Here is a 26,676-nt window from a genome sequence, read left to right as displayed (position 1 = left end):
CAACCCCAGTCCCGCATCTCCCCCTTTCCCAACCAGTCTACCCGCTCGCGACCAGCCCGCAGCTTTCTACCGCCAGCCCCCCGCGCGCCACTTCCTACTTCCGGGCAGGGCGGAACGCGGCCGAGAGAGAGAGCAGTTGCGTCAGAGGAGGGCGGGGCACTGGAGGAGGAAATCAGCGGGGCTGGTAGCGGGCGCGTGAGTTGGAAGGTAGGATTGGGAGGAGGTTGGCAGCTTGAGAACGAGGTTGAGAACGTGAGGAGGACGGGACGGTTCCCGAGCGCGCGCGCGCGAAGAGGGGGGGGGGGGCGATGGGGGTGCGCGCGCGCGCGCGCGCGTTGAGGGCAGTCCAATGCGCGCGGCTTTGGTATCTCTGAAACCAGGGGCAGGTCTTGGGGAAGAAGCAAAACACGTCCACCGGCGCAGAGTCGCGACTGCCTGTCGGGCTTTGGAAACAGGCTGAGCTCTTCCCCCTTTTTTTTCTTTCCACTTCTTGACTCAAAACTCTTTGGAGCTCTGTCGTGAGAAGTCTGTTTCTTCCCGGACATTGTGAAGGAAGGCAGCGGGGGAAACTCTCGTTAGGTAGGAGTCGCTTTCTTCGTTCGGTTGCAAAGGTTTACGAAGTAGGCGGAAACTTTTTTATGGACTGCAAAACTTCACTGAGTAGTCTCGGAGGTATGCAGAGCGCTGCATACGGTGTTAAATCTGAGTTTTAGCACATATATAGAATGGAAAGATCAATAGCGATACAAAATGGAAATTATAATAGTTTTATTAAAATTTGGGAGCCATTAACGTCTTTTTGTTATGATTAAATGCCATTTTTCTATTATCATACACCATATAGTATTGGGAGGGGGGAGGGGTACAAATATAGGTTTCTTATTATAAATGAAGGGCTTTGAGGGAGGGTAGGGAGAGGGTTACATTTGTATGTTTAAATTATAATGATATACCAACTAGTAGGGAGATATACAATGTTATTCTGTGATGTTTATTAGATCTCTATTTATTATTATCACAGCTCTATAAATAACAATTAGACAATAGAAGTGTTATGATGGTCCCAAATGTACCCCAGTTCAGTGAGATCACAGAATATATGGGTATTGGTCTGAACACTTCACTAATAATAATTTAATTTAATTGTTATTTATAGAGCTGTGATAATAATAAATAAATTATAATGATAACATATGCAAGTGCTCTGATTAATTGTGTTTATTAAGATTGTTGTACACTTGATAAAAGTTTTAAAAATGAATAAAGAATTAAAAAAATAAATAAATCTGAGTTTTAGCGACCTTAGCCCGAGTCTGGCTTTTTATTTTATTTTTTTAAAAATCAAGATGTGTTGAGAAAAGTGAGTCCTAGAGAATGCTACTTTTGTATTTAGGCATGAACAAATTCGGTGTCAGTTTCTTCTTTTTTTTTTTGGGGGGGGGGGGAATGCTATTAAAGAAATTAGAACTTGTGGTGGGAACTGATAACCGAGACTATTATGATGCTTTAAGGGAGGGGAGGAGTAGCCCACCAGTGGTTAGTGCAGTGACCTGAGATCTGGGGGAAAGTGGACCCCTGTGACCCTGAGCAAAGTCACCCCAGCCCTCCATTGCCCCAGATACGAAACAAGAAAACGAAACAGGTTGTGAACCCGCTAGGGGTAGAGAAAGCACCTGTATATAATGTCAGACAGACCCTGCATATAGGGCTCCTTTTACGAAGGTGCGCTAACCCTGCGCTACATGGAAAATACTAACGCCAGCTCTATGGAGGTGTTAGAGTCTAGCGCGCGCTAAAAACGCTAGCGCACCTTCGTAAAAGGAGCCCATAGGGCTCGTTTTACCAAGCTGCGCTAGCGGTTCAACGCGCATTAAACCGCCGGCCGTGCTAGCTGCTAATGCCTGCCTTGGGTAGGCGGTAGTTTTTTGGCCAGCGCGCGTCTAACCCCACTAGAGTGGCTTGATAAAAGGAGCCCATAATGTTGTACAGCTCTACTTAAGTCTAGTAGTGATAGTAATATGATTTTAGTAGAGTCAGATTTAGTTCTGAAATCTTTGGTATCTGCATAGAAGCATCCACTCTACCTCTTGAAGTCTACGGGAGCGTTGGAAACTCAATCACTACCACAAACCTGAAGAATGAAAGGAAAGAGATGCTGTTATTTCATTAACTATTAAAAACAGTGATGGCTTTGTCACATTATTGTTGGTGTTTGTATGTTAAATTTATAATCCACACCATATACAATTCTGAGTGGTTTACATACATAATACATCAAAACACATTAATAGATATTGTGTCAAGATACTGAAAAATGACCCCATACCATACGCATCTTACCCAGAGCCTGATCAATAATTGAGAAATATTATAATGTAGTACTATCAATATTAGCCATTAAAATAATATTTTGATGTACTTATTATAGTGTATACGCTCATGTTTTATAAATAGTGCAGTATTTCTGGTATAGATGAATTAATTTATTTTTTTTGTATGTGTAGTTGGACTGGCTTCATTGTAGAAGAAAAAAGCTGAGATATGCTTGAAAGGAATGCCAACATAGACTGTTGGGAGGATACCTTTGGCCCACTTTTAAACCTGTAACGTGTTTTCTTGCCATGCCCAGCGGAATGGACTTCAGAATGAATCTACAGATTGACCTCATCAAAGTAAAAACTCACTATAAGGGGTAAGTTGTACAGTTTTGCTTAAAGCTGTGATGCTACATTGTAATAGTGCTTTATCGAACATTTACCCCTCTCTTTTGCAAACAAACAGTGCGAGTTTTAGCTTTGATGCGAATTCCTGTGAGCGTCGGAGCAATTGCCACCACTGCCGGCGTTAAACTCACGCTACACATTTGTAAAAGAGGGGGTTAGTTTTTATTTTTTCCAATCCAAGAATTACGCAAAAAAGGCTTGAGAATATCTGCCTGTTTATCTTGGAAAGGGATTTGATATACTGACTTTCTGTGGTTACAATCAAAGCAGTTTACATTAGTGCTGCCTAATTTTGCCAATTCAAATCGATTCACCTCAGTGAATCAATTCGAAATGATTCACTTAAAAAAAAAAAATTGGACTCGCCTATTCAGTGAGTCCTGACTCCAGACTTACCTACAGGCCTCTTAAGTAGCAGTAGTGGTGGCGATGACTGGTTTGGCAGATGCAGCACGGTGAACCGGCTTTTCTTGGCCCGCCCTGCTGAGGCCGTTCTTCTGTTGCGTCCCTGATGACGCGGTAGGGCAGGCCGCAAGAAGCTTGTTTACCGCACTGCGTTTGTAAAGCTGGTCATCGCCACTGCTACTTTAGAAGGCCCGAAGGGGGGGGGGGTCGGTCGGTCGGTGCTTTCCAGGGGAATAGAAGGGATGGAAAGCTGCTTCACAGGGGGATGGGAGAGAGGGAAGAAAAGCTGCTATATTGGGGGGGGGGGGAGAGGAGAGAGGAAGATTGGTGGAGATGAGATGGAGGAGAGGAAGTGAGAGATGTAACAGAGGTAGAAAGGGGTAAGAGGAAGATATCCTGCATATGGTGAAGGGTAGGGAGCAATCCATGGAGAAGAGAGAGGGAGAAATGTTGGACATAGGGTAGAGGGCAGGGGGAGATGGTGCACATGATAATGGAGAGGAGGAAGGGAGATATGCTGTATGGAGGGAAATAGAGAGGTTTTATCCAGGGTACAAGGCAAGGGAGAGGCTACAAAATAAACCTGCCAGGATGTTTGAAAAAAACCCAAAAAAAACCCCACCCTATTGGGTGGGAAAAGTGAATCGAAAGATCAATTCAATAGGCCAAATTGAATCAAATTGAAAATTTATTTCTCTGAATCGGGCAGCACTAGTTTACATATCATATACAGGTATTTATTTTGGAACTGGGGCACTGGAATGTGAGTGACTTGCCCAGAGTCACAAGGAGCTGCAGAGGGAATCAAATCCAGTTCAGACTGCTTCACTAACCACTAGGCTACTCCTGAAAACGTAATAGAAAGGGATGAAACTCAGCATTTGGGGAAAATCCAGTAAATAGACACTTTGGGCCCTATTCTGTAAATGGTTCTGTTAGTTAGGCGGCAGCAGGTGCCCTACTGCTTCCTAACTTAACTGTTTTAATTGTGCGCAGTCATCGTCCACGTAGTTTTAAAACTGGTTAAAAACTCGTTTAAAAAAGGTAGATACCAGAAGGTGTCTACAGCAGGGGTGCCAAAGTCCCTCCTCGAGGGCCGCAATCCAGTCGGGTTTTCAGGATTTCCCCCATGAATATGCATGAGATCTGTTAGCATACAATGAAAGCAGTGCATGCAAATAGATCTCATGCATATTCATTGGGTTCCAGAGAAATAAGCCCTCCCCCCAAAAATGTCCCAGTGTGTTTCTATGGGGAAAAAAGAGTTCTAGCTTCTGTGGATAGAAAATTAAGAGTGAAATTTGCAGTTAGAGAACAAAGCAAAACAGTTTGGGTGTTTAGAAGAGTAGGTAATTCCACCTTTCAAAGTGGCCCTGCCCCCCAACAACTGCTCTGCCATCCTGTATACACCCAAACTTATTCCCTGCAACTTCTCCATATGCCAAAAATATCCCCTGCAAACTTTCCTATTCCAAAATACAACCCACAACTGCTCTATCATCTCTCAGACTACCCCATACCCAAAACTATCCTCTCACCACCCCACAACTTGCTTCACCCTCTAATCTAATCCTCCCTCAACTGATCCTGCATGCCTTAAACTGCTCCACCCCTAAATATTTTCTGTCTACAAGTGCTCCACCTCTTGTCACCTGTTCCACAGACACAACACATGCCAAGCAGACACACACAATCTATAACAGTTATACACACATTTCCCTTCATATTTGCAAATATTTAAAAAAATCACAAATAATTTTAGGGCCCCCCACCCCTCCACAGCTTTCCTTTGAAGTCCTGGCGGTGTAGCGGTGAACTGGGGTAGGAGCAATCTTCTACATTCCTGCTCTGTGCAGATCCGTGATAATAAACGACTGCCTCAAGTTCCCACAGTAGTTTCTTGAGACTAGGGGAACTTGCGTCTGTCATTGTTGATCATGGATCTGCACTGGGCAGGAGTGTAGGAAGATCATTCCTGTCCAGCTTCACTGCTACACCATCAGGACTTCAAAGGTAAGCTGTGGAAGTGGGAGGGATGCTGCTTATTTGGAGACTCATAAATAACCAAATTCATGAATCCCAAAACTGTAAATATTTATTTATTTAAAAAATTTATATCCCGCTCCATCCACAGTTCTGTGTGGGTTACATAAAAACATACATAATAGAATAATAACAAAATAATGACAAACAGTCAGCACATTATAAAATATACAATTAGCTTGTCTTAAATTTACGCTTTCTACAACAACTTAAAACAAAGAGAAAAGAAAAACCATTTGCCCACCAGGAATAAAAGGTTTGAGACCTGTACACTCACATACATACATGCAAGCACATGTACAGGGATTGTAAATAATTCATATTTGTTTATTTCATTTTATAATTCTACTATGAAAACTACTTTGAATCATTCAGTTTTCTTGCAATGTTCATCACCAAATAATATCTGTTGTCATGGGCAGGACCAGAAAAGCCATTGGCAAACTTTTTGCTTACTTACATCTGTAAAATGCGATTAGGATTGCAAACTGTCTAGCATTTTTGAGATGTCAGGTGAATTTTGCACAAATGTCCAGAAGGAAGAAGGATTCATAATATATCTGGACATTTTTCAGAGTTTAAAACCTTCTATATGAAGTTATCTAGTAACCTCCCTTCCCTTCTCCCCTTTGCCATTGTCAGTGAGCCTAATCTGCCCTGCCTGTTTCCACTGCAGTTAGCAGCAGATAAAGTAATAGTACAATAATAATATAAAAAATTAGTTGCCGTTCTGGGTCAGACCAAAGGTCCATCTAGCCCAGTATCCAACAGTGGCCAGTCCAGATTGAAAGATTCCATGCCACTTAATCCCAAAGATAAGCAGTGGCTTTTCCCAGGTCTATCTGCTTTTTGCCACTTGGATCCAGAGTGAAAAAAAAAAATAAAAAATTCTCCTATTTGTTTTAAATGTGTCCCATGTAATTTCATTGAATGTCCCCTAGTTTTTGTACTTTTTGATAAGAGTAAATAATCATTTTGTCTTTACCTGTTTCACTCCAATCAGGATTTTATAGACTTCATCTACCCTTAACTGTCTGTTCTCTAAGCTGAAGAGCTCGAATATCTTTAACCATTCCTCATATGAGAATCATTCCATCCCTTTAATCGTTTTGGTTGCTGCCCTATGTGTCTTTTCTAGTTCCACTATATATTTTTTTTGAGATGTGGCAACCAGAATTGCAAAAGATAAAAAAAGGTGCTGCGACCAATGCACAAGATGCAGGCAAAGGTTTATTTAGAACAAACAAGATTGTTGCGTACAAACAAACCACTTTATGGGACCCAGTTTTCAAGTCTCAAATTTCATGCAACATGAGTTTAGATCCACTTTTGCATCCCTCTTGCTTCCTATATGCTCAGCTTCTGCAGTCTCTGCTTCAGTCTTCTTTCTCTTGAGTGCTGCCATAGTAAATCATTTTTCACTATTTTGGCAGGATGATTTTGATTTGAAGCACTTTCTCTTCCAGGGCTTTCAACATATTGGATAACTATCATTTTCTTTTGGGTACTAGTCAAAACTAGCAAATACTGAGCATGATATGTTACATATAACATTTATCTAGATATATGTTTATTGAGCTGCAGCACATATTTATGTATTTGAAGATTTATCTATATGGTTTACATAGTCACATATACATACTGTACATGTATGACTCATAGATACTATGCAACAGAGTACTACTGCTATCCTTAATTTTTGGCCCATTCTAAATCCTGCCAAAATTTAAAATAGCTAACTTCACATACATAGAATAGGCATCCAAATGTTAAGTGGTTCTATGTGTGTATTTTTTGAGGGGGAAGGAGAAGCAAATTAAAAAAAAAATCTGGCAGCCAGTTGCAGGAGTACTTTTGAATATTATGTTGAACTTGGATGCAGTTACTTTACCTATTCTGGGTAGTGTCATTTTCTGTAGTATTCAAATAGCAATAGAGATTTCCTCCCCTGTAGCTTTCTGGACTGTGTTTATGCTAATAGTGATCTTATAATCTTAACTTGCTCTTTCATGTAGTGGGTTGGAAGAAAAGTGCAAAACTCATTTAAGATCCTATTTGGCTCTCCCAGCCTGGTAGTACCTAGAATTTGAGTCATTGCAAGCACTGGGACCTCCACTGTGTAAATCTGAGTGAATCGGACTTCAACATGTTTTATTTTGAATCTTTTTTTTTTGTTGTTGTTATGGATGATATTCTGTATGTCCTCAATTCTAAGATGTACCTACATTTTGCAAATGTGAAAAATGTATTTTTTCTCTCTCTTTCCCTTCCACCCACCACGTTCCTGCTCCCCAATTTCACTGGACAAAAGTAATCAAGACAACCTTTGAATTTCAGGGCCCCAAAACCTGGAACAGACTTCATCCTACAGCCATTTCAAAAAAATGTTAAAAACTTATCTCTTCTCTCTGTCATTCTAATGATCACCTCTCATGAACCTTACTGTAATTACGCTTGAACCTCTGACAAATCTTATTGTAAGCCGCAATGAATCCTTATAGAAATTTGTGGGATTTAAGAAATTGTATGGTATGGTTAATACTGGCAACTTTATTGTTGCTGGAGAGGAAGCCCTAGGGTCAGTGGCCTCTTTCCCAGCTGCTCACACCTGCATTCCTCATTCATGTGCAATAAGTACCAGTATCGGTGGACTGGAAAAGAGGCCACTGACTTCTTTGCTGAAGCAGCACAGGGACTTAACCTCTTGAAGATCACATACCCTAGGCCAGGGAAAGCATAGGTTTCAAGTTTTATTAAAAATTTGCTATTTCGGTTATCGAATTTCTGAACTGAGTGCAGATAAATTTACATTAAAAAGTAAAATCTGGGGGATACGAACGATATGACATACTGGTATACTAGGGTAAAGGGGTAGAACTACATAGCCTATAAAGAGAGACAATAAAGGGAAGAACAATTGGATGGGACCCTTTTGTGTTAATTATGAGAGAAGAAAAATAAGTGCGAATATGTTAAATTAAAGCTTGAAAGCGCCTTTAAATAAAAATGTTTTAAATTTTGTTTTAAATCGTTCCAAAGATGATTCTTCTCATAGATCTGCAGGCATAGCATTCCAGAGCGTGGGAGCTGTAACGGAAAAGATTGATGATCGATGCATGCTAAACTGGTGTATTGATGGGATATACAAGAGGTGTTAGGCAATAACAATAATAAAAGGACAGATAGTTGGCGGCACAGAATGAGTCCAGATGCAGAAAGTGCACCACACAGTTCTGTTCCCCGCCAGCTGTTCAATGGGTATGGTACCAGTACCGATTGCGGAGCGTGCCCAAGGCCCCGAGTGGCTATGTGGATGTTGTAGTGGAGAGAATAAGGAATTAGGCCGTGTGGTTCAAAATTTTGGACCTCGATTCTAAGATGCTATCAAATGTAAGTCACACCTACTTTCCATGGATGTTAAAAACCAGCAAAAAAAGTACAGTGCAACAGATTGGGTACGGACGTCTTCCACATCCTCCTTACAGCATGGATTATCTTCGGTCCACTGAAGGAGATGCTGTGAGGTCGCAATTTTACTTCTGATGATGAAGTAAAGGAAGCGGTGCTCACCTGGCTTCAGGAGCAACTGAAAAACTTCTCGTAGAAATGCAGAAGCTAGTTGCACGATACAGCAAACATATCAGCTTGGCTGCATGAATAAGTTACACACCTCCTCAGCTCTTTCTTCCATCTGTAATTTGCTGATTGTCCAGCCCTCTTCGGTGTGAACCGCCTAGAAGTCATCTGACTATGGCGGTATAGAAGAATAAAATTATTGTTATTATTATCTTAGAATTAAGAAAATATGGCATTTGTCTTCTCTTTGGCTATGTGTGCAGTAGCTTTATTTATCTTGCTGGGTATTCTGCACTAAATCATGAACAGTGTTTTTTCCTATTTTCATTTTATGTAAACTGCTTTGATTTCTTGCCGCAAGAAGGACAATATATAAAGTCACAATGCATGTTTTGGGGCTAGTCTTCCAGTTTTCATTAGTTATCACTGCAGTCATGAAATCAAGGGCTTTATAAATTATTCATTCCTCACGTACAGAGCTCTGCTCGGGATCTAATAATTTTGCCTGACTGAAGAAAAAAAGCACAGTAATTAAAAAGGATTTGTATTGTGTAAATTCCTTGGGTTGCTGATGCAGTGTCGTATTTTGTACATCGCCTGATGCTATCTTCTGAAGAGCAACACTATGTCTCATGTATTTTAAAGTCATAGTGATGCATGCTAAACAGTATCTGAATTTTGTCTGTCACAAGCCAAATTCAAAGAACATTTGTTCTGAACAAGAATATATTCATAGATATGTCTGAGTCAACTGCTGATTAATTGCATATTTCTGTGGTGTGAAATTTAAAAACCTATCCTGTCGAAACAGGAAGCTGATCAAGAATGTGTGCAGGAATTTATGGAATCAGAAGTACAGTTTATGCTTTTGGTAGTATCTGCCAATTGTTTGTTTTAGAGTTCTCTGTATTTCTTTTTGCAAAGCAGGTATAGCAATCCGTATAAATTAGCGTCTTTACTATCTTATAATAAAAGAATGATGTCATCATATTGGGGAATGTTGTACAGACGAGTGTTAGAGCAGTGGGGAAATAAGGTTAGTCCTGTGTTAGTATTGACATGTCAGCCAAATTCAGATGCAAATCAAAGACAGTTTTAGGAACTGTGGGAGTAGCTGTATTCTCTGAATTCTCCATTCTCTTGGCCAGCTTTATTTTCATAACCTTGTGCTTTCTCTTCCCGAACTTCTTTTCTGGCCTAAAATTTCTAATTTTTTTTATATTTCTCCTGTCTTTTGTTTTTAATACAAGATATATATTTTTGAGGTCTATGCCCTGCTTTTAAAATCATCCTTTCCTGAACACATGATTCATTTATACTGGATTAAAGTTACAATTTCAGTTTAATAAGGATTAATTCTATTAAAGTTATATTTAAAAACATAAGAATTGCCATACTGGGACAGACTGGAGGTCCATCAAGCCCGGTATCCTGTTTCCAACAGTGGCCAACCCAGGTCCCTAGCTAGATCCCAAGTAATAAAACAAGATTTTACGCAGCTTATTTTAAGAATAAAGCAGTGGATTTTCCCGAGCCATCTCAATAATAGGAATTTATCCAAACCTTTTTTAAACTCGCGGCAGAGGAAACAGCTCTGAAGGCCTATGGCAGCTTGCAAAGATCGCTAGCACCGGCGATCCTCTCTGCAGGCTGCTCCGCCTCTGAAATTAGGTAAAAGGATGCGCGGGAGGCCAGGGGGGAAGCCGGACACCAGCACGTCCCAACTAAACTAAACTAAACCTTAAGTTTATATACCGCATCCTCTCCACGGAAGTGGAGCTCGGCACGGTTTACAACAGGGGTGCCCAATGCGTCGATCGCGATCGACCAGTAGCTCAGGAAGGCAATGTGAGTCGATCACGGAGCCCATCCCGGGCTCCGTGATAGACTCGTATTGCCGTCCTGATCTAAGGGCCGATCAGCCTTCCTCTCTAGTGTTCTCCCTAGGGCCTTTTAGCTGGGCGGTCCGCCCAGCTGTCATCTGCCGCTGCTGAACATTAAAAAACCCCCAAAAAAACCAGCTTGGAGATTTCAGCCTGTAGCGAACTTATGCTCCGGGCTCTAACATGTGCGTGCTGGCTTCTCTTCTCTTCCCTCCGAAACCGGAAGTTATGTCTGGGGGGAGGGGGGGAGAAGGGAAGCCAGCACGCACATGTTGAGAGCCCTGAAGCAAGCGTTCGCTACGGGCTAATGCGGGAGACAGATTAGTGAAGCATTTGTTCTTCTTCCTGCCGGGTCCTGCCTACTTTCTGTTTCCGCGAAGGCAGGACGCGGCAGCATTTCCCCCAATAGGTTGATCACTATCTTGGGCTGATCAGCCTTCCTCTTCCCCACGGCAGAATTGATGTCGGGGAGAGGAATGCTGGTTGGCCGAAGAAGGGAGAGCTTGGGGCCTGTTATTGGTGGCGTTTGGGTCCTGGTCCCCGATGGCAATGGCAGTGGCAGTGGCTTGGGGGAGGGCAGGGAGAAAGAAAGAAAAAGGGCAGGCAGGGAGACAGAAGGAAAGAAGAGAAACAGAACAAAAAGAAAGGAAGGCAGAGAGAAAGAAAGGGCAGGGAAGAGGAAGGAAAAGTTGGGGGAAGGAATGAGGTCTGGAGGAGAGGAAGCATACAGGTTAAAAAAAGGGAAGAAAGATTGTATGCACAGTCAGAAGAAGAAAGTGCAACCAGAGACTCATGAAATCACCAGACAAGGTAGGAAAAATGATTTTATTTTAAATTTAGTGATCAAAATGTGTCTGAATTTATATCTGCTGTCTATAGGTCCCCTTTTACTAAACCGCAATAGAGGTTTTTAGTGCAGGGAGCCTATGAGTGTTGAGAGCAGCGCTGGGCATTCAGCGCAGCTCCCTGCGCTAAAAACTGCTATTGTGGTTTAGTAAAAAGGGAGGGGGATATATTTGTCTATTTTTGTATGGTTGTTACTGAGGTGATAGTGCATAGAGTCATCTGCTTTGACCTCTTTGAAAAACCCTGGAATAGGAATGATAATTAACATTTTCTATGCGTACAGTGTGCTTTGTGTTTTTTTTTAAATTTTATTGTTGGTAGATCATTTTGACTTGGTCATTTAAAAAGTAGCTTGCAAGCCCAAAAAGTGTGGGCACCCCTGGTTTACAAGAACTTAAAATATAAGAAGAGAAAGGAAAATGTTTACATGAGCTTATATATAGAATGGAAGAGTAAGGGGGAAAATAGAATTACATGTTAGAGAAGAGCCAAGGTTTCAGTTGCTTGCGGAATAGTTGGAGAGAGCCCAGGTTCCGCAACGGGATAGTGAAGGTCGTTCCAGAGACCTGTGATTTTGAAGAGAAGAGATTTTCCCAGTTTACGTGTATAGAGAATACCACGTAGAGAGGGGAAGGATAGTTTATATTTTTGGGCGGGTCTGATGGAGTCAGGACTCGAGGAGTTAAAGGATAGTGGGATTAGGGGAGGGAGGAAGGATGCCGTGAATGATCTTAAAAGCCAGGCAGGAGCATTTGAAATGGATTCTGGAAATCACTGGGAGCCAGTGAAGATTGGACAGGAGTGGGGAGACAAGGCCAGATTTGCGTTTTGCAAAGATCAACTTGGCTGCAGGATTCTGTATAAGCTGGAGTCTTTGAAGACCTTTTTTTGTTAGGCATAAGTAAATGGCATTGCAGTAGTCAAGTTTGGAGAGGATGATGGATTGGACGAGGACGGGAAAATGTTTTTGGCGAAAGTAGGATCTTACTTTCCTCAGCATGTGGAGGCTGAAAAAGCATTATTTTGCCAAGGAGTTGAGGTGGTCATTGAGGGAGAGAGAAGAATCAATAGTGATGCCAAGGACCTTACTTGAGAACTCAAGGTGCAGAGCAGCGCCTGTGGGTAGTGCGAAGATGACCGTCCAACTGACCCTCACCCCTCGTCCCTTAAAGCAGGAGTGGCAGCGGCCGGCCAGCAAGAGGCAGCGCTGCCACTCTTGCTTTAGAGGGCAAGGGGGGAGGGTCAGTCACCGAATTGGGAAGCCAATTTTTTTTTGTTTTGTTATTGTTTTAAATCGATTCAACCAAAGTGAATCGTTGAATCGATTTGAATCGTGAATCGGGCAGCACTAGTCTGCAGAGGTTGGTTTGTAGTTACCGTTGAGTGCTTGAGTGGGAGGGGCTACAGCCAGGCGGTAAAGTTCCCCCCCTTTACTGGCCATTCCTCTCCGTGCACCCAAGCATTCTTCTAGATTTCGCCATCACCTTTTCAACCTGTTTGGCCACCTCAAGATCATCACATACTAACACCCCCAAGTCCTTCTCCTTTTTCATACACAAAAGTTCTTCCCCCTTAAACTGTACTGTTCCCTCAGGTTTCTGCAGCCCAAAAGCAAGACCTTGCATTTCTTAGCATTAAATTTTAGCCATCAAATATTTCCTATGTTTAGGAGTAAAGTGTGCTTCTCTAGCTTGTCATATTATAAAAGTGTGGTGTTAATTTAGGCCTGAAAACACCAAGATGACCCATTTTGCTTTCTCCTCCCCACCTGCATTTCAGCCACTTGAATACTGCTTTTCACATACAGCATTACTCCTCCACCTTTATAGCCAGCTCTATCCTTTCTAAATAGATTTATAGTTGGTATGTTTGCACCTATTCATGGAAGTCATTGAACCATAACTCTGTAATACAGTAGCCACAATATCAAAATCTGTCTCTAATATCAGGGCTTGCAGATCCTGCACTTTATTTAGGCTACAAGTATTTGGGCTATATTTTGTTGACTCTCATCTTCTGTTTTAACAAGATTACCTGAATGGTGGCTTTATTGAGGACTATTGTTAATTGTTTATTGGGTATCTATATAGGAATGGCAAGCTCAAAGGTGAGTGGTTTTGTAAGTGTCTAAAGCAGGCTTGTTTTCCAAGGTATCCACAATGAATATACATGAGGTATATATGCATGCACTGCTTCCATTGCATGCAAATATCTATTATGTATATTCATTACAAATACAGTAAAACCTTGGATTGCAAGTAATTTGATTTGCAAGTGTTTTGCAAGACAAGCAAAATATTTTATTAAATTTTAATTTATATATAAGCAAGGTCTTGCAATACAAGTACATACAGTATACATGCATTACATCATCACAACTGAGCTGATGGTTCTTCTCTCTCTGACGCTACAGGAGTGTAGTGACTGTTCTAAATGAGCGAGGTCTTGCAATCCAAGTACATATAGTATTTTGTATTAAAGTTTTTGGGTTGTGGAACGAATCGTCTGAGCTTCTATTATTTCCTATGGGGAAATTTGCTTTGATATACGAGTGCTTTGGATTACAAGCATGCTTCTGGAACGAATTATGCTCGCAAACCAAGGTTTGACTGTATCTTGAAAACCAGACTGGGTTGAGAAACCCTGGTCTAAAGCCTTTAGCTTCTGTTAGGATAGAAAGTAACCCCCCCCCCAGTCTTTTATTTATCAAAAAGCCTATAGATATCCACATCTGGTTCAGTACATGAAGAAAGCATTTGCCTGACAAGTATCTGCTTTTGGCAGATATTTTCACAGATTCACACTGGTTTATTTAAAATTTCATATACTGCCCTTCCTACGAGAAGAGACTAACACTGAAAATGAAAAACAAATTAATCAAGTTATTGAATTCGCAATTCTTGGCCACCACTATGTGCTTGTAGCCAGTGAATGGGCCACTTGATCTGTACTTATGTTTAATGAATAAAGCAGTAGAACCACAAACAGTAGAGCAGACCAGATGAAAATACAAAGTTTATTAGAGAGCCTGTGTCAATTTTTAATTTACTTATTTGATTGTGAGATGAAGAATAGTTATGTGCCATAAAGCTTCAGATTACTGCATCTCAATGGCCACGAATTTGGGCTTGGAGGTTGAGATGTACAGTGTCTGCATCTATGAGACAAACATGGTTTTTCTTATTACACAGAGTATTTTGGACCCCAGTTCGTTATACAAAAATTAGATAGCTCTAAGTTAAATAGATGCTGGCACTGTCATCTCGAAGCTGGGACATTAGATCATTTACTATTCTATTGTCCAGTGATACTTAGGGCTCCTTTTACGAAGCTGCGTTAGCGGCTTTATCGCACGCAACTTTTTAGTGCGCGCTAATTCCCGCGCTAGCTGAAAAACTACCGCCTGCTCAAGAGGAGGCAGTAGCAGCTAGCACGGCCAGAAAATTGCGCGCTATTACGCACGTTAAACCGCTAACGTGGCTTCGTAAGAGGAGCCCTTGGTTTTTGGAAATCTATTTGGGGGTCAAGTAAATAATTTATTAGAAAATCAGGTAGCACTATCATACGATACTGTATTATTTGGGACTTCAATGAGAGCTAGGGGGTCAAATCTCTTCTAATAATAAACTTTTACTTATTATGACAGGGGTTGCCATATAACAAATTACGAAAAATTAGAAAAACTGGGATAGGTTGAGCTATAGTTTTTGGTGGAGTTTGTTGCGCCACATCTTTAAAATGGAGAGAAATTGCTATACAGCAGGGGCATTTTAGGAAATTTGAGGATGTTTGGGGGCCATTACAAAATACCTTTAATTGATGCATTTTTTGACTGTTTTAATGTACTTTATATATTTTGATTGTATGTATTTTTTTTTACAGCTTTGAACTTTTGGTATAGCGGTATACAAAAAATAAATTATTATTATTATTATTGGTTTTTTCCTTTATTTATACACGTGCAGGGTGAGGAGAGGGAGGGATATGTTAAGTTATGTTTTCTTAGGTTTAAAATACAATTGAGGGTATATGGGGAGGGGATATTTTATTTGTATTAATTTTTGATGGAATAGTAAGTGATGTTTAAGTGTCAAGTGATTGTATTTTATATTGCACTTAGTAAAAGATTTAAAAACGAATAAAGAATTTTTTTTTTTTTTTTTTAAAGAATTGTTATGTGTATGATTTTAACTTTTATATACCGTATGTACTGACAATTCAGCCCCTGATGCAGCTTTTTTCAAGGTGCACTCTGAAGATACAAACAATTATTATTAATCTGGTCTGCTGTGCTGTTTTTGTGCAATGAATAAAATATACATAGTGTTCATGACTAAATATCATCTTTTTATTCCAGGGACATTCTGATAACTTATTTGAATGCAGCAGTGAATTATGATGAACTTTGCGATGAGGTCAGAGACATGTGTAATTTACAGCACGGCCAACCAATTACACTCAAGTGGATTGATGATGAAGGTATGGCATTAGGTACACGATGGCCCTTTTTTCCTTAATGTGCTTTTCATATGTGCCTTCAGCGAACAAGGTGACACATGCGTGTTTTTTATTTCAATTAGTTTTATTGATGACAACTACTGCATTTATAGAAGAGCGGAATACAAAATGTAACAAACAATACTATGCCAAAATCAACCAAAGAGTTGACCTATTGAATCCACAGAAAGACGAAAGTCCAAAACAAAAGATATAGTGGAGACTGATGTTACGGATGCAGACTTTATTGTATAAAAATGGTAATCCACAACTTGGAACAGTGAAGATCATCTACAACTTAGATAATGGGGAGTCAATATCCTATTTTGTGCAATTGTACTTGGGTGAAATGTGCTCTATAGAGCACCCAAGCATAGCCAATTAATTTAGGGATCTCTTTAATGTTTCTCAGTATATCCCATTGGCCACGTGCCAATTTAAGTTCTTATGCAAAGCTGATACTGAAGTATTGAAGTCCTCCACCCCTGCAAAAAATATCTTGAGGCATTCTCCTTTGGGTTGACTCAGTTGTTCCTTCGACAAAGTCTCTATTTAGTGTTTGATTTGGCAATAGGCAAATGTGACCCCCAACGGTTCCCTATCATGTCCATTACCATAGCCAAAGGTTTCAACTGACTTGCATCATTTAAGCAACACTTTACCCGAGAAATACCTCTCCTTTCCCATTCCACAAAGCAAGATTATCCATCTCAAGTTCGAAGGATGGCGTCCCTGTTATCAGCAATTGATGAATAATATGGGAATCCCCTCCTAGTTTCTGTACTAAGTGGCCCCACCCCTCATTCACAGATTCCAATAGAACACTACTTCTTAAGCCCTTAGGGAGGTTTCTACTCGGTATATGTAGCAAGGCGGAAAGAGAATAGGGAGTAATAATAGGCAGATTCCAAAGTTATTGGCATGTATTGCTCATGCATCCAATCCTTTAAGTGTCTCAACAAACAAGCCATGTAAAAGTCCAAAATTGGGGGTACCTAGACCACCATAATTCCAACCATCAACAAGATAGTTATATGTAAGTTTAGGTTTATGACAGTTCCCACAAAAACTGGACAGCAGGCGATCTGGGCTTCTGAGATCTTTCTTGAATAGTTTCGACGGCAGCGTTGCATCACAAATAGCTATTCTACCCAAAAGCATCGGGGGTAAATCTCTCTAGCCTTCCAGCTGATCCTTTGTATGCTGTAAAACAAGGCAGCCCAAGTCCGGTCCTCGAGATCTACAGGCAGGCCGGGTTTTCAGGATATCCACAATGAATATGCATGAGAGAGAGATTTGCATCCCAAGAAGGCAGTGCAGGCAAATCTCTCTCATGCATATGCATTTTGGATATCCTGAAAACCCGGCCTGCCAGTAGATCTCGAGAACAGGACTTGGGCAGCCCTGCTGTAAAAGCATTGTAATATTAGCTGAGTAGAACATTCTCACTGAAGTTGCAAGTTGTATGTCAAGGTAGTGAAAATAACCTGTCGTCCAGCACAGTAGAAAAGAGGGGCCCTACAAGCACTTCAGTTCCTCTAATGATGGCAAGTCTTCTGATTTAAACAAAAACCCGCAAAATCATTATACTCCACAATATTTTCCAGTAAAGCACTTGGGGCTCCTTTTACTAAGCTGCGCTAGACGCAAATGCCAGCATTGAGCTGGTGTTAGTTCTTTGCGTGTAGCGCGGGATTAGCGTGTGTGGCAATGCAGCGCGTGCTATAAACGCTAGCACACCTTTGTAAAAGGAGCCCTTAGTGAATGTTGGGGTTCCATAATATGAACCAAAATGTCATCTGCAAAAGTCATTTGAAAAGGTTTCCCCCAATCATCACTCCCTTAATGTCTGGATGTGCTTATATTTCACAGAGAAGAGGATCTGACATTAAAATAAACAGTGGCAATAGGTGACAGCCCTGTCTAGTGCCTCTGTGAATCTCAAAAGAAAGAGGCTCTACAATCGTTAACCAATAGGCAACAGCCTGGGGAGAGGCATACAATGCTTTAATCACAGATACAAAACAGCCCCCAAATCCATACTTAGCTAAAGTAACAAATAGGTAATACCCATGAACTTTCTCCATGTTGAAGCTAATAAGCAAGGATGGTAGCTGTAAGGTTAGAGGAGCCCCCAAAATGTAAGGTTGGAGGGGTTATGTGAGTTGCCCTTCAAATGCTGATTGCTAGCAATGCTAGGCTGACAGTAGCCCTTCCCTAGTTCTATATTCTAACGACGTTAAGATTTTTCCATAGATTTTTTCCACAGAGCAGACTCTAACAAACCCCACTTGGGAATCAGGTAAGATCTTGGGGAGTACTCGCCCTAAGCGATTGGCTAGTACTTTGGCCAGTAGTTTCACCTCAAAGTTAAGTAGCGAAATGGGCCTATACAACCCAGATTTGGTATGATCTCTCTCTGGTTTCAGAAGTATTACTATTTGAGCCAGATTAAGATGTTCCGGCATAGCTTCAGCATTAAATGGTAGAAATAATTATACAAAAATAAAATTGTGGAACACGTAGACAAATATGATTTAATGAGACGGAGTCAGCATGGGTTCAGCCGAGGGAGATCTTGCCTCACCAATTTGCTTGACTTCTTTGAAGGTGTGAATAAACATGTGGATAAAGGTGAGCCAGTTGATATAGTGTCTCTAGATTTTTAGAAAGCTTTTGATAAAGTTCCTCACAAGAGGCTCCTGAGAAAATTAAAGTGTCATGGGATAGGTGGCAAAGTTCAGTTTTGGATTAGGAATTGGTTATCATATAGAAAACAGAGGTTAGGGTTAAATGGTCATTTTTCTCAATGGAGAAGAATAAACAATGGAGTGCCACAGGGGTCTGTACTGGGACTGGTGCTATTTAACTTATTTATAAATGATCTGGAAATTGGAAAGACGAATGAGGTGATTAAATTTGCAGATGACACTAAACTGTTCAAAGTTGTTAAAACGAATGCAGATTGTGAAAAACTGCAGGAAGCCCTTAGGTAATTGGAAGACTGGGTGTCCAAATGGCAGATGAAATTTAATATGGACAAATGCAAAGTGATGCATATTGGGAATAATAACCTGAATCACAGTTACCGGATGCTAGGATGAAACCTTCCGCCCAATGTGTGTAGGTGGCTAAAAAAGCAAACAGGATGCTAGAAATTATTTCTCTCCAAGTTTTCCGCAAACATCTGAAAACCTGGCTTTTCTCAAAAAATGTAAGTCTCCCTCCAACTTAGGAATCAAGGAAACTCTTATATCTTGGCATCCCAAGTCCTCTAAATTTTCTTCACACTTCTACCTCTAACCCTCTGTTGTAGTTCCTTCCTATTTCTCCTACTGTAAACCGCGTCGAGCTCTATGACCGTGGAGATGATGCAGTATACAAACCTAAGGATTAGATTAGATTAGATTAGATGGTTAATAAGACTAAGAATGTTATAATGCCCCTGTGTTGCTCCATAGTGCAACCTCATCTGGAGTATTGCATTCTATTCTGGTCACCTTATCCCAAGAAAGATATAGCTGCACTAGAAAAGGTTCAAAGAAGAGCGACCAATATGATAAAGGGGATGGAACTCCTTTCGTATGAAGAAAGACTAAAAATGTTAGGGCTCTTCAGCTTGGAAAAGAGATGGCTGATGAGAAATATGACTGAAATCTACAAAATCCTGAGTGGAGTAGAACGGGTACAAGTGGATCGATTTTTCACTCCCGTCAAAAATTACAAAGACTAGGGGACACTCAATGAAGTTACAGGGAAATACTTTTAAATCCAATTGGAGGAAATATTTTTTCACTCGGAGAATAGTTAAGCTCTGGAACACATTGCCAGACTTTGTGTTAAGAGCGGATAGTGTAGCTGGTTTTAAGAAAGGTTTGGACAATTTCCTGGAGGAAAAGTCCATAGTCTGTTATTGAGAAAGACATGGGGAAGCCTCCATTTGCCCTGGATCAGTAGCCTTGGGTTTTGGCCAGGTACTAGTGATTTGGATTAGCCATGAGAATGGGCTACTGGGCTTGGTGGACCATTGTTCTGACCCAGTAAGGCTGTTCTTATGCCCTTTTATTTTTTGGAAAGTCTCTCTTATCAAGCATATAGGTTAACCAATCAAAAAGCTCTTTCTGAAAAGTTATTCAAGGCATTTTCATAACAAATGGGGAACAGGAATTCAATGAACAATAAGAATTTGCATATTTTACATACGAGGTTTTAAATTGATCCCACATGGGAGCTTTGAAAACACTCCAGCTTATCTCGGCCAAGCTGGCATCAATTGACAATTCCAGTATTACATTATTACATTATTAATACTAGAAACTTCATGATGAGATGGTCTTAGATCAGGGGTGTCCAATGTCGGTCCTCGAGGGCCGCAATCCAGTCGGGTTTTTAGGATTTCCCCAATGAATATGCATGAGATCTATGTGCTTGCACTGCTTTCAATGCATATTCAGTGGGGAAATCCTGAAAACCCGACTGGATTGCGGCCCTCGAGGACCGACATTGGACACCCCTGGTCTTAGATTAATGATTTTGGTATTAAAATACTGAGCTAACTCAGTTGAGGAAGGGTGATTATCCTGAGGTGCCTGTGTTAATTTGACTCACCAGGTTTGGCTGAGATAAGTATTTGCAAACTAAGAGTTGGAAATGATAACACATGCAAGAGTTTTAAAAAAAGTATTTAATAATTTGAAAATCAAAAAATTAAATAAAAAACTAAAAATTATAAAATAAGGGTTGGAATAGACAGCCAATGATGAAGCACCACACTATGCTTCCCGCAGTATGAAATCATTTACAGCGGTGGAGTGGTGGGGCTGAGGCGTCTGTTCAATGATTATAAGACACAATAAATGCAAATAGAATCCAGACCACCTATATATTCGAAGTTATATTGATGGTTGAAGGCTGGATTAGAGATTACACCATTATAACTGGCCACTCGGTTACTAGGCTTTGTGTTAATTTAGTGACATTAAAAATTGATGAAATTTTTCTGAACTATTCCTTTATATTGATTTTAGCCAATTTTAGCCAAATAAAATTCCCTATGTTTCTCTTTTCATGTACTTCCTTATGCCAATCAGTTCTATCCTCGTCTTGATGAGTTTTGCGCCAAATTCGCTCAAGTTGTCTTAATGAGTGTTTCAAATTCAAGAGCTCTAAGTCATACCATTCCTCCAATCTTCTATCTCTGTTTTTAATTATAAGTTGGGAGTTATATTATCCAAATTTGAATTACTTATATTATCCCAGTGGGTATAAAAATTAGTAAAGATGATCTATTTCATAATGGGTCCAGAACTCAACAGGGTGGTGTTCTGAGTTTTGACTTGTGCTGATCTTGGCCTCTCTCATTGGTTTGTTGCATATCATTGACATGATAGGGAAATATTTCATTACATGGTTAGATGCCTGCTGAAAAATTGATGACTTGTCCTATTTTCTTTTACATCTCTTCACATTTCACCCTTTCCTTAGATTGAATGGGATTCATTTCATTTTTTATAGAAGCTTTAAATTGTTAAAAAAAAATATAGATGAGCTCTTAGTAGAGAGAGAGAGATGCCTTTTAATTAATTTGAATTAGCAGTATCATCTCTAAGCACTTTCCACTGAATGCCACATGCTGGTAATGAAATAGCTGGATTTAGGGTATCTCAGCAGAACATTATTTCTACCTGATAGCTTTCCTTTTACAGAATTTTCTATTGTAATTTAAGTTTATGTATCTTTGATTTCCGCATGGAGCTATAAACAGTAAAATAGACAACTGAAGACATTTCTTTTTTCTTTTATTTTCCATTTTAATGATCTTGGAAATTTTGAAAGCCTGCCTCAGAAGGAGAATAAACTATTAATGTTTCTTATTTTCTATGGATTATTTGCATTTATTTATAAGAATACAAAATAGTGTCTACTCCAGGCATCTGTAATACATTAAAATTCAAAGAAGGGTGAAGATGGGTCCGAGGAAAATTCAAAATCCTAAGGTTACAAGTCATAGGTGAATTTTTCACTGATTTCAGTTGCTGATGGAATCCCAAATTCTCTAACACATGCTGCTCCTTGAAAATGGAGATGTATGAAATTGATCTAGGCCCTCCCACCACCACCTTTGATTTGTCCTCCTTGAGAATAGATCAAGGTCTGGCCCTGAACTCACTCAAAATGCAGGTGATAGCATTGTCTTGTTTCAGGGCTAAGGTAAGAGAGAGAGGTTCCTGGTGTTGCAAACCATCATCCTACATTTTTGTGATGGTCAGATATGTGTCTTCTTTTTAGATAAATGATGCTACAAAATCTTAACTTGGTGTAACAGCTTCTTTAATCCCATCTTTGAATTTTTATGACAAACTTCCCTAAATTGTGGGTTTGGCTATAGGAGCTAAGGCTCTTGGTCTACACATATCTGAGTGTATACTAAAGTGTATCTACTTTACAGTATTTGAACTTTATTCTAAACTTTAATTATGACCTTTACTTTGAGAAGTCTTTCCTTTTGTGTTATACAAGTCATTTTGACCTCTCAGCCTCTATTCTTTTTGAACAATCGCCCTCACCATTATTTATTCTTGACTTAAACTTCCCTAAATGACATTACCCTGAAAATGGTATACTTGGTGACTATCTTTTTGGCTTGGCAAGTCTGCATTATAAGTGCTCTTATGTAGAAATCCTTATTTGTCCTTTGTTGTCAACTCTGGTTTGATTTGTACAGTGCTTTCCTTCTTGCCAAAGGTAGTTTCTCATTTCTATATGAATTAGGTGATTTCTGTCCAGATGTTTTCTACATTTTCTCATAGGCTGTTGGAAGAAAAGGGACAATGCATGAGATGGATGTACATAATCTTTTTATGCTATGCGAAGGTGACAAATACCTTTAAGAAATCTGTATTATTTGGTAAGCCACAGAAGGGAGAAGTGGCTGCTAAATCCTTCTTGGCATGCTGTATTAAAGCAATGTATATTCTCAATAATAGTTACAAAGAGACTTGGCCCATTGTATAAGATCTCAAGTGACTTCCTGGATGAAGGTCGTGGCAGTCACTCCAGAAGATGTCCACAAGGAATGGCATGGTTCTCATCACACTCCCTTGTGAGGCACTACAAGCTGGTGCCTTTCGTACAGTAGTGGTGGAGGGAGCCTTGTCTTCCTTCTGCCCTCAGGAATAGATTTTTGGTACAACTATATCCTAGCAGTCTGGACTGGTTTAACAGGATGAAAATTTGTTCTTACCTGTTAACTTACTTTCTTAATTTCCTGCTGGTAGGACAGCATAATGTTTCTTGTATTTGCCTTGATATCCCACCCTTTAAAATTGGTTTTTGCAGGGGTTTTCAATTTGAAAATGAAGTAGGAAAGGAACTCCAATTTAAAATGCAGGACAGTATAAGTAAAAGGAAAAAATCAACCCTGATTTTACCTAATTTCCTTTCCTCAATTCCTGCTAGAACAGTGGTCTCAAACTTGCGGCCTGCCAGGTACTATTTTGAGGCCCTCGGTATATTTATCATAATCACAAAAGTAAAATAAAATAGTTTCTTGATCATATGTCTCTTTAGCTATAAATTATATAATATTATTATTAAGACTTAGCCAAAAAGAAAGATTTATAAACTAGAAAGAGTTTTACCTCATGCAAAATTGTCATTTCTTTAATAAGACATTACCGGTAACTATTTTTTGCTGAGGTCCTCCAAGTACCTACAAATCCAAAATGTGGCCCTGCAAAGGGTTTGAGTTTGAGACCACTGTGCTAGAACAAGTGTTTATTGAACTGCTGAGTTATGAGTGACTCTTCTTCATCTGGGAGACTATAGGGTTCAGATTCCTCCTATATGATTTGCATTGATATGCAAGTTGCCTCAGACACTGTGTTAACAGGCCAAAAATCAAATATGAGTAGTATGTTAGATTGACAAAGCAATTATTCTTGACTTTGTAGTGTTTGCTTTGTTTAACTAAAGCAAGGTAGGTAGTTTATGCTGGCCTAGATCGTTGCTGTCTTTTATAAAATCTGTATATATAACATGCTTTTGACCTTTCTAGTTTTTCTTCTAGATCTGCTATTAAGTGCATGGGTTTTCATCAATGCTAAATCTGAATAGTTGTAATCATAATATTATGTATATGAAATGAGCTCCACACGTTGATCAGATTCATTATTTAGTATCTCTTCATGCCTTTACTGTTCAGAAAGGCTGGGGAAGTGTGTTTCATAAAAGTAGTTTTCATAGTATTCCACAGTTCAGCTGATCAGAAAAAAAGCACAGAGAAATCTTGACGCTAATCTAGATTAAAGAGGAAATACCGTATTTTTCGCCCCATAAGAAGCACCTGACCATAAGACGCACCCACCTGTAGAGGAGGAAAACCCCCCCGGTACCTTTCTAAAACACCCCCCCCCCACTGTAAGTACTTTTTTTTTAACCCCCCCGTACCGTTTAAAAAAATCCCCCCCTGCTGCACGCCTCTTTTTAAAACATCCCCTCAGCAAACACCCGCTGCCGCACCTTTTTCACCCCCCTGAAAAAACCCACCACCACACCTTTGACGCATGCCAAATGGCTGAGCACCATTGGCCCCTCCCCTTTTAAGGGAGAGCTTCGATGGATGACATCGGGGGTGGGCGGAGCTAACTCTCGCCGCTGCCCCTGCTTCTCCTTCTCTCCTGCTTTCCCCTCCTCCAGGTTTCTCCTGTCCCCCTCCGCTCGCCTCCTGCTACTCTCTGCTCATCTCAGCTGCCTGCAGAGCCGAACAGCTGAGCGCCGTTGGCCCCTCCCCTTTTAAGGGGGAACTGCTATGGATGACGTCAGAGGTGGGTGGAGCTAACTCTCGCCACTGCCCCTGCTTCTCCTTCTCTCCTGCTTTCTCCTCCGGGTTTCTCCTGTCCCCCTCCACTCACCTCCTGCTCCTCTCTGCTCCTCTCAGCTGTCTGCAGAGCCGAACAGCTGAGGGCCGTTGACCCCTCCCCTTTTAAGGACATGGTACTACTCGAAAGGGCCCAGAGAAGAGCGACTAAGATGGTTAAGGGGTTGGAGGAGCTGCCGTACAGCGAAAGATTAGAGAAACTGGGCCTCTTTTCCCTCAAACAGAGGAGATTGAGAGGGGACATGATCGAAACATTCAAGGTACTGAAGGGGATAGACTTAGTAGATAAGGACAGGTAGAGAGAACAAGAGGGCACTGTTTAAACTTGAAAGGGGATAGATTACGTACAAAAGTAAGGAAGTTCTTCTTCACCCAGAGAGTGGTAGAAAACTTGAACGCTCTTCCGGAATCTGTCATAGGGGAAAACACCCTCCAGGGATTCAAGACAAAGTTAGACAAGTTCCTGCTGAACAAGAACGTACGCAGGTAGGGCTAGTCTCAGTTAGGGCATTGGTCTTTGACCGGAGGGCCGCCGCGTGAGCGGACTGTTGGGCATGATGGACCACTGGTCTGACCCAGCAGCGGCAATTCTTATGTTCTTATTATGCTATTGCAAGATGCTTCTTGTTGAGAATGCTGTTTTGTTTTGTTGTACTTTTGCATGTAAAAAGAAAAACAACTTGGCAAAAAGAGAGAAGTCAGTTTGCTTAGAACTACTGGTATAGATCACATATCGAAACTCTGAGATAGCCCAGAGTATTTCCAAAAAGTTATCAAGTGGTGACAGAAACTCCTTTTGGGCAGACCCTCTTGCTGTTTGTCAGTAGAGAAAATAAAATTGTCTACCTATAACAGAGGTTCTTCATAGCTGGATATATTAGACACACAGTCCCACCCACTTCTCCAGATGTTGATTCTAAGCTACTACTTCAGTGCTGTACATTTAACATTTAATAAACAGAAGAATTTACAATCCAATTTAGACAGACAGGACATCTTGGGGTTGGGGAGTTTCTGGTAGAAGGAATGATACAATGGATATAGGTATCTTACAGTGAGTGGGAGTTAAGAGTTGAAAGCATCTTCAAAAAAGTGGGCTTCTAGCTTGGATTTGAATACTCTAGAGACGGAGCATGACGTGTTGACTCGGGCAGCCTGTCCCAGGCATATGACGTGGCAAGAAAGAAAGGGATGTGGAAGAGAAGGGTACAGATGAGAGGGACTTACCCAAAAGCAGAGTTCACGAGGGGGAGCATGGGGGAGATAAGTGAGGAGAGATATTGAGGAGCTAAAGAGTGATTGCTTCACATGAAATGATAGCTCAGCCGGTGCCTATGCATAGGAATGCTCACCCGTGCTCAAAAGCTTTATAGCTAAATTTGAGCTGTGAGAATCAGTCTCTCTTGGTGCCATTGGTGACATCACTCATGTGTTTGTATCATGCTGTCTATGGAGAACTAGGTTACTGATGATCATTACTGTGTGTAACTTTCATTTTATATGGTTTGTAGAAATGACATCGTAAACATTTCAATACACAGGGTCCTTGTAAGATTACACATTCCATTTCAGCTTTTCTTGCCTTTCTGTTTGTGATAGGTGATCCATGCACCATTTCATCTCAGCTGGAGCTGGAAGAAGCTTTCCGACTTTATTGTCAGCACAGGACTGAAGGCCTCATTATTCACGGTAAGTACAGAGTGATTCTTGCCTGTAAAAAAGTTTACCATTGCATTTAGATATTCTTTTGTTTTGCTAATGGATGAATATGAATTGTCTGATCAGCTTCTCATTATCTCTCCTCTCATCTTCCCCCTTGCCTCTT

General features: G+C 40.6%; 1 protein-coding gene across 4 annotated transcripts in view; it reads left to right on the top strand.

The window, feature by feature from the left end:
- Positions 1–316: 316 nt before the first annotated feature.
- The window catches only part of PRKCZ (protein kinase C zeta), a 173,556-nt gene continuing 147,196 nt past the window's right edge, over positions 317–26,676 (top strand). The window contains exons 1-4 of one of the 4 annotated variants that reach the window (XM_033922026.1): positions 317–579; positions 2,505–2,692; positions 15,834–15,967; positions 26,451–26,540. In XM_033922026.1, the coding sequence (XP_033777917.1) occupies positions 2,622–2,692; positions 15,834–15,967; positions 26,451–26,540 (295 nt within the window). In that variant the 5' untranslated portion in view covers positions 317–579; positions 2,505–2,621. Of the gene's footprint in view, positions 673–2,504; positions 2,693–15,833; positions 15,968–26,450; positions 26,541–26,676 lie in introns of all 4 variants that reach the window. The other 3 variants (XM_033922023.1, XM_033922024.1, XM_033922025.1) reach the window with 3 other exon arrangements.

Source organism: Geotrypetes seraphini, chromosome 15 (genome assembly GCF_902459505.1).
Source record: "Geotrypetes seraphini chromosome 15, aGeoSer1.1, whole genome shotgun sequence".
Taxonomy (NCBI): domain Eukaryota; kingdom Metazoa; phylum Chordata; class Amphibia; order Gymnophiona; family Dermophiidae; genus Geotrypetes; species Geotrypetes seraphini.
This window is presented reverse-complemented; position numbering and strand designations above follow the sequence as displayed.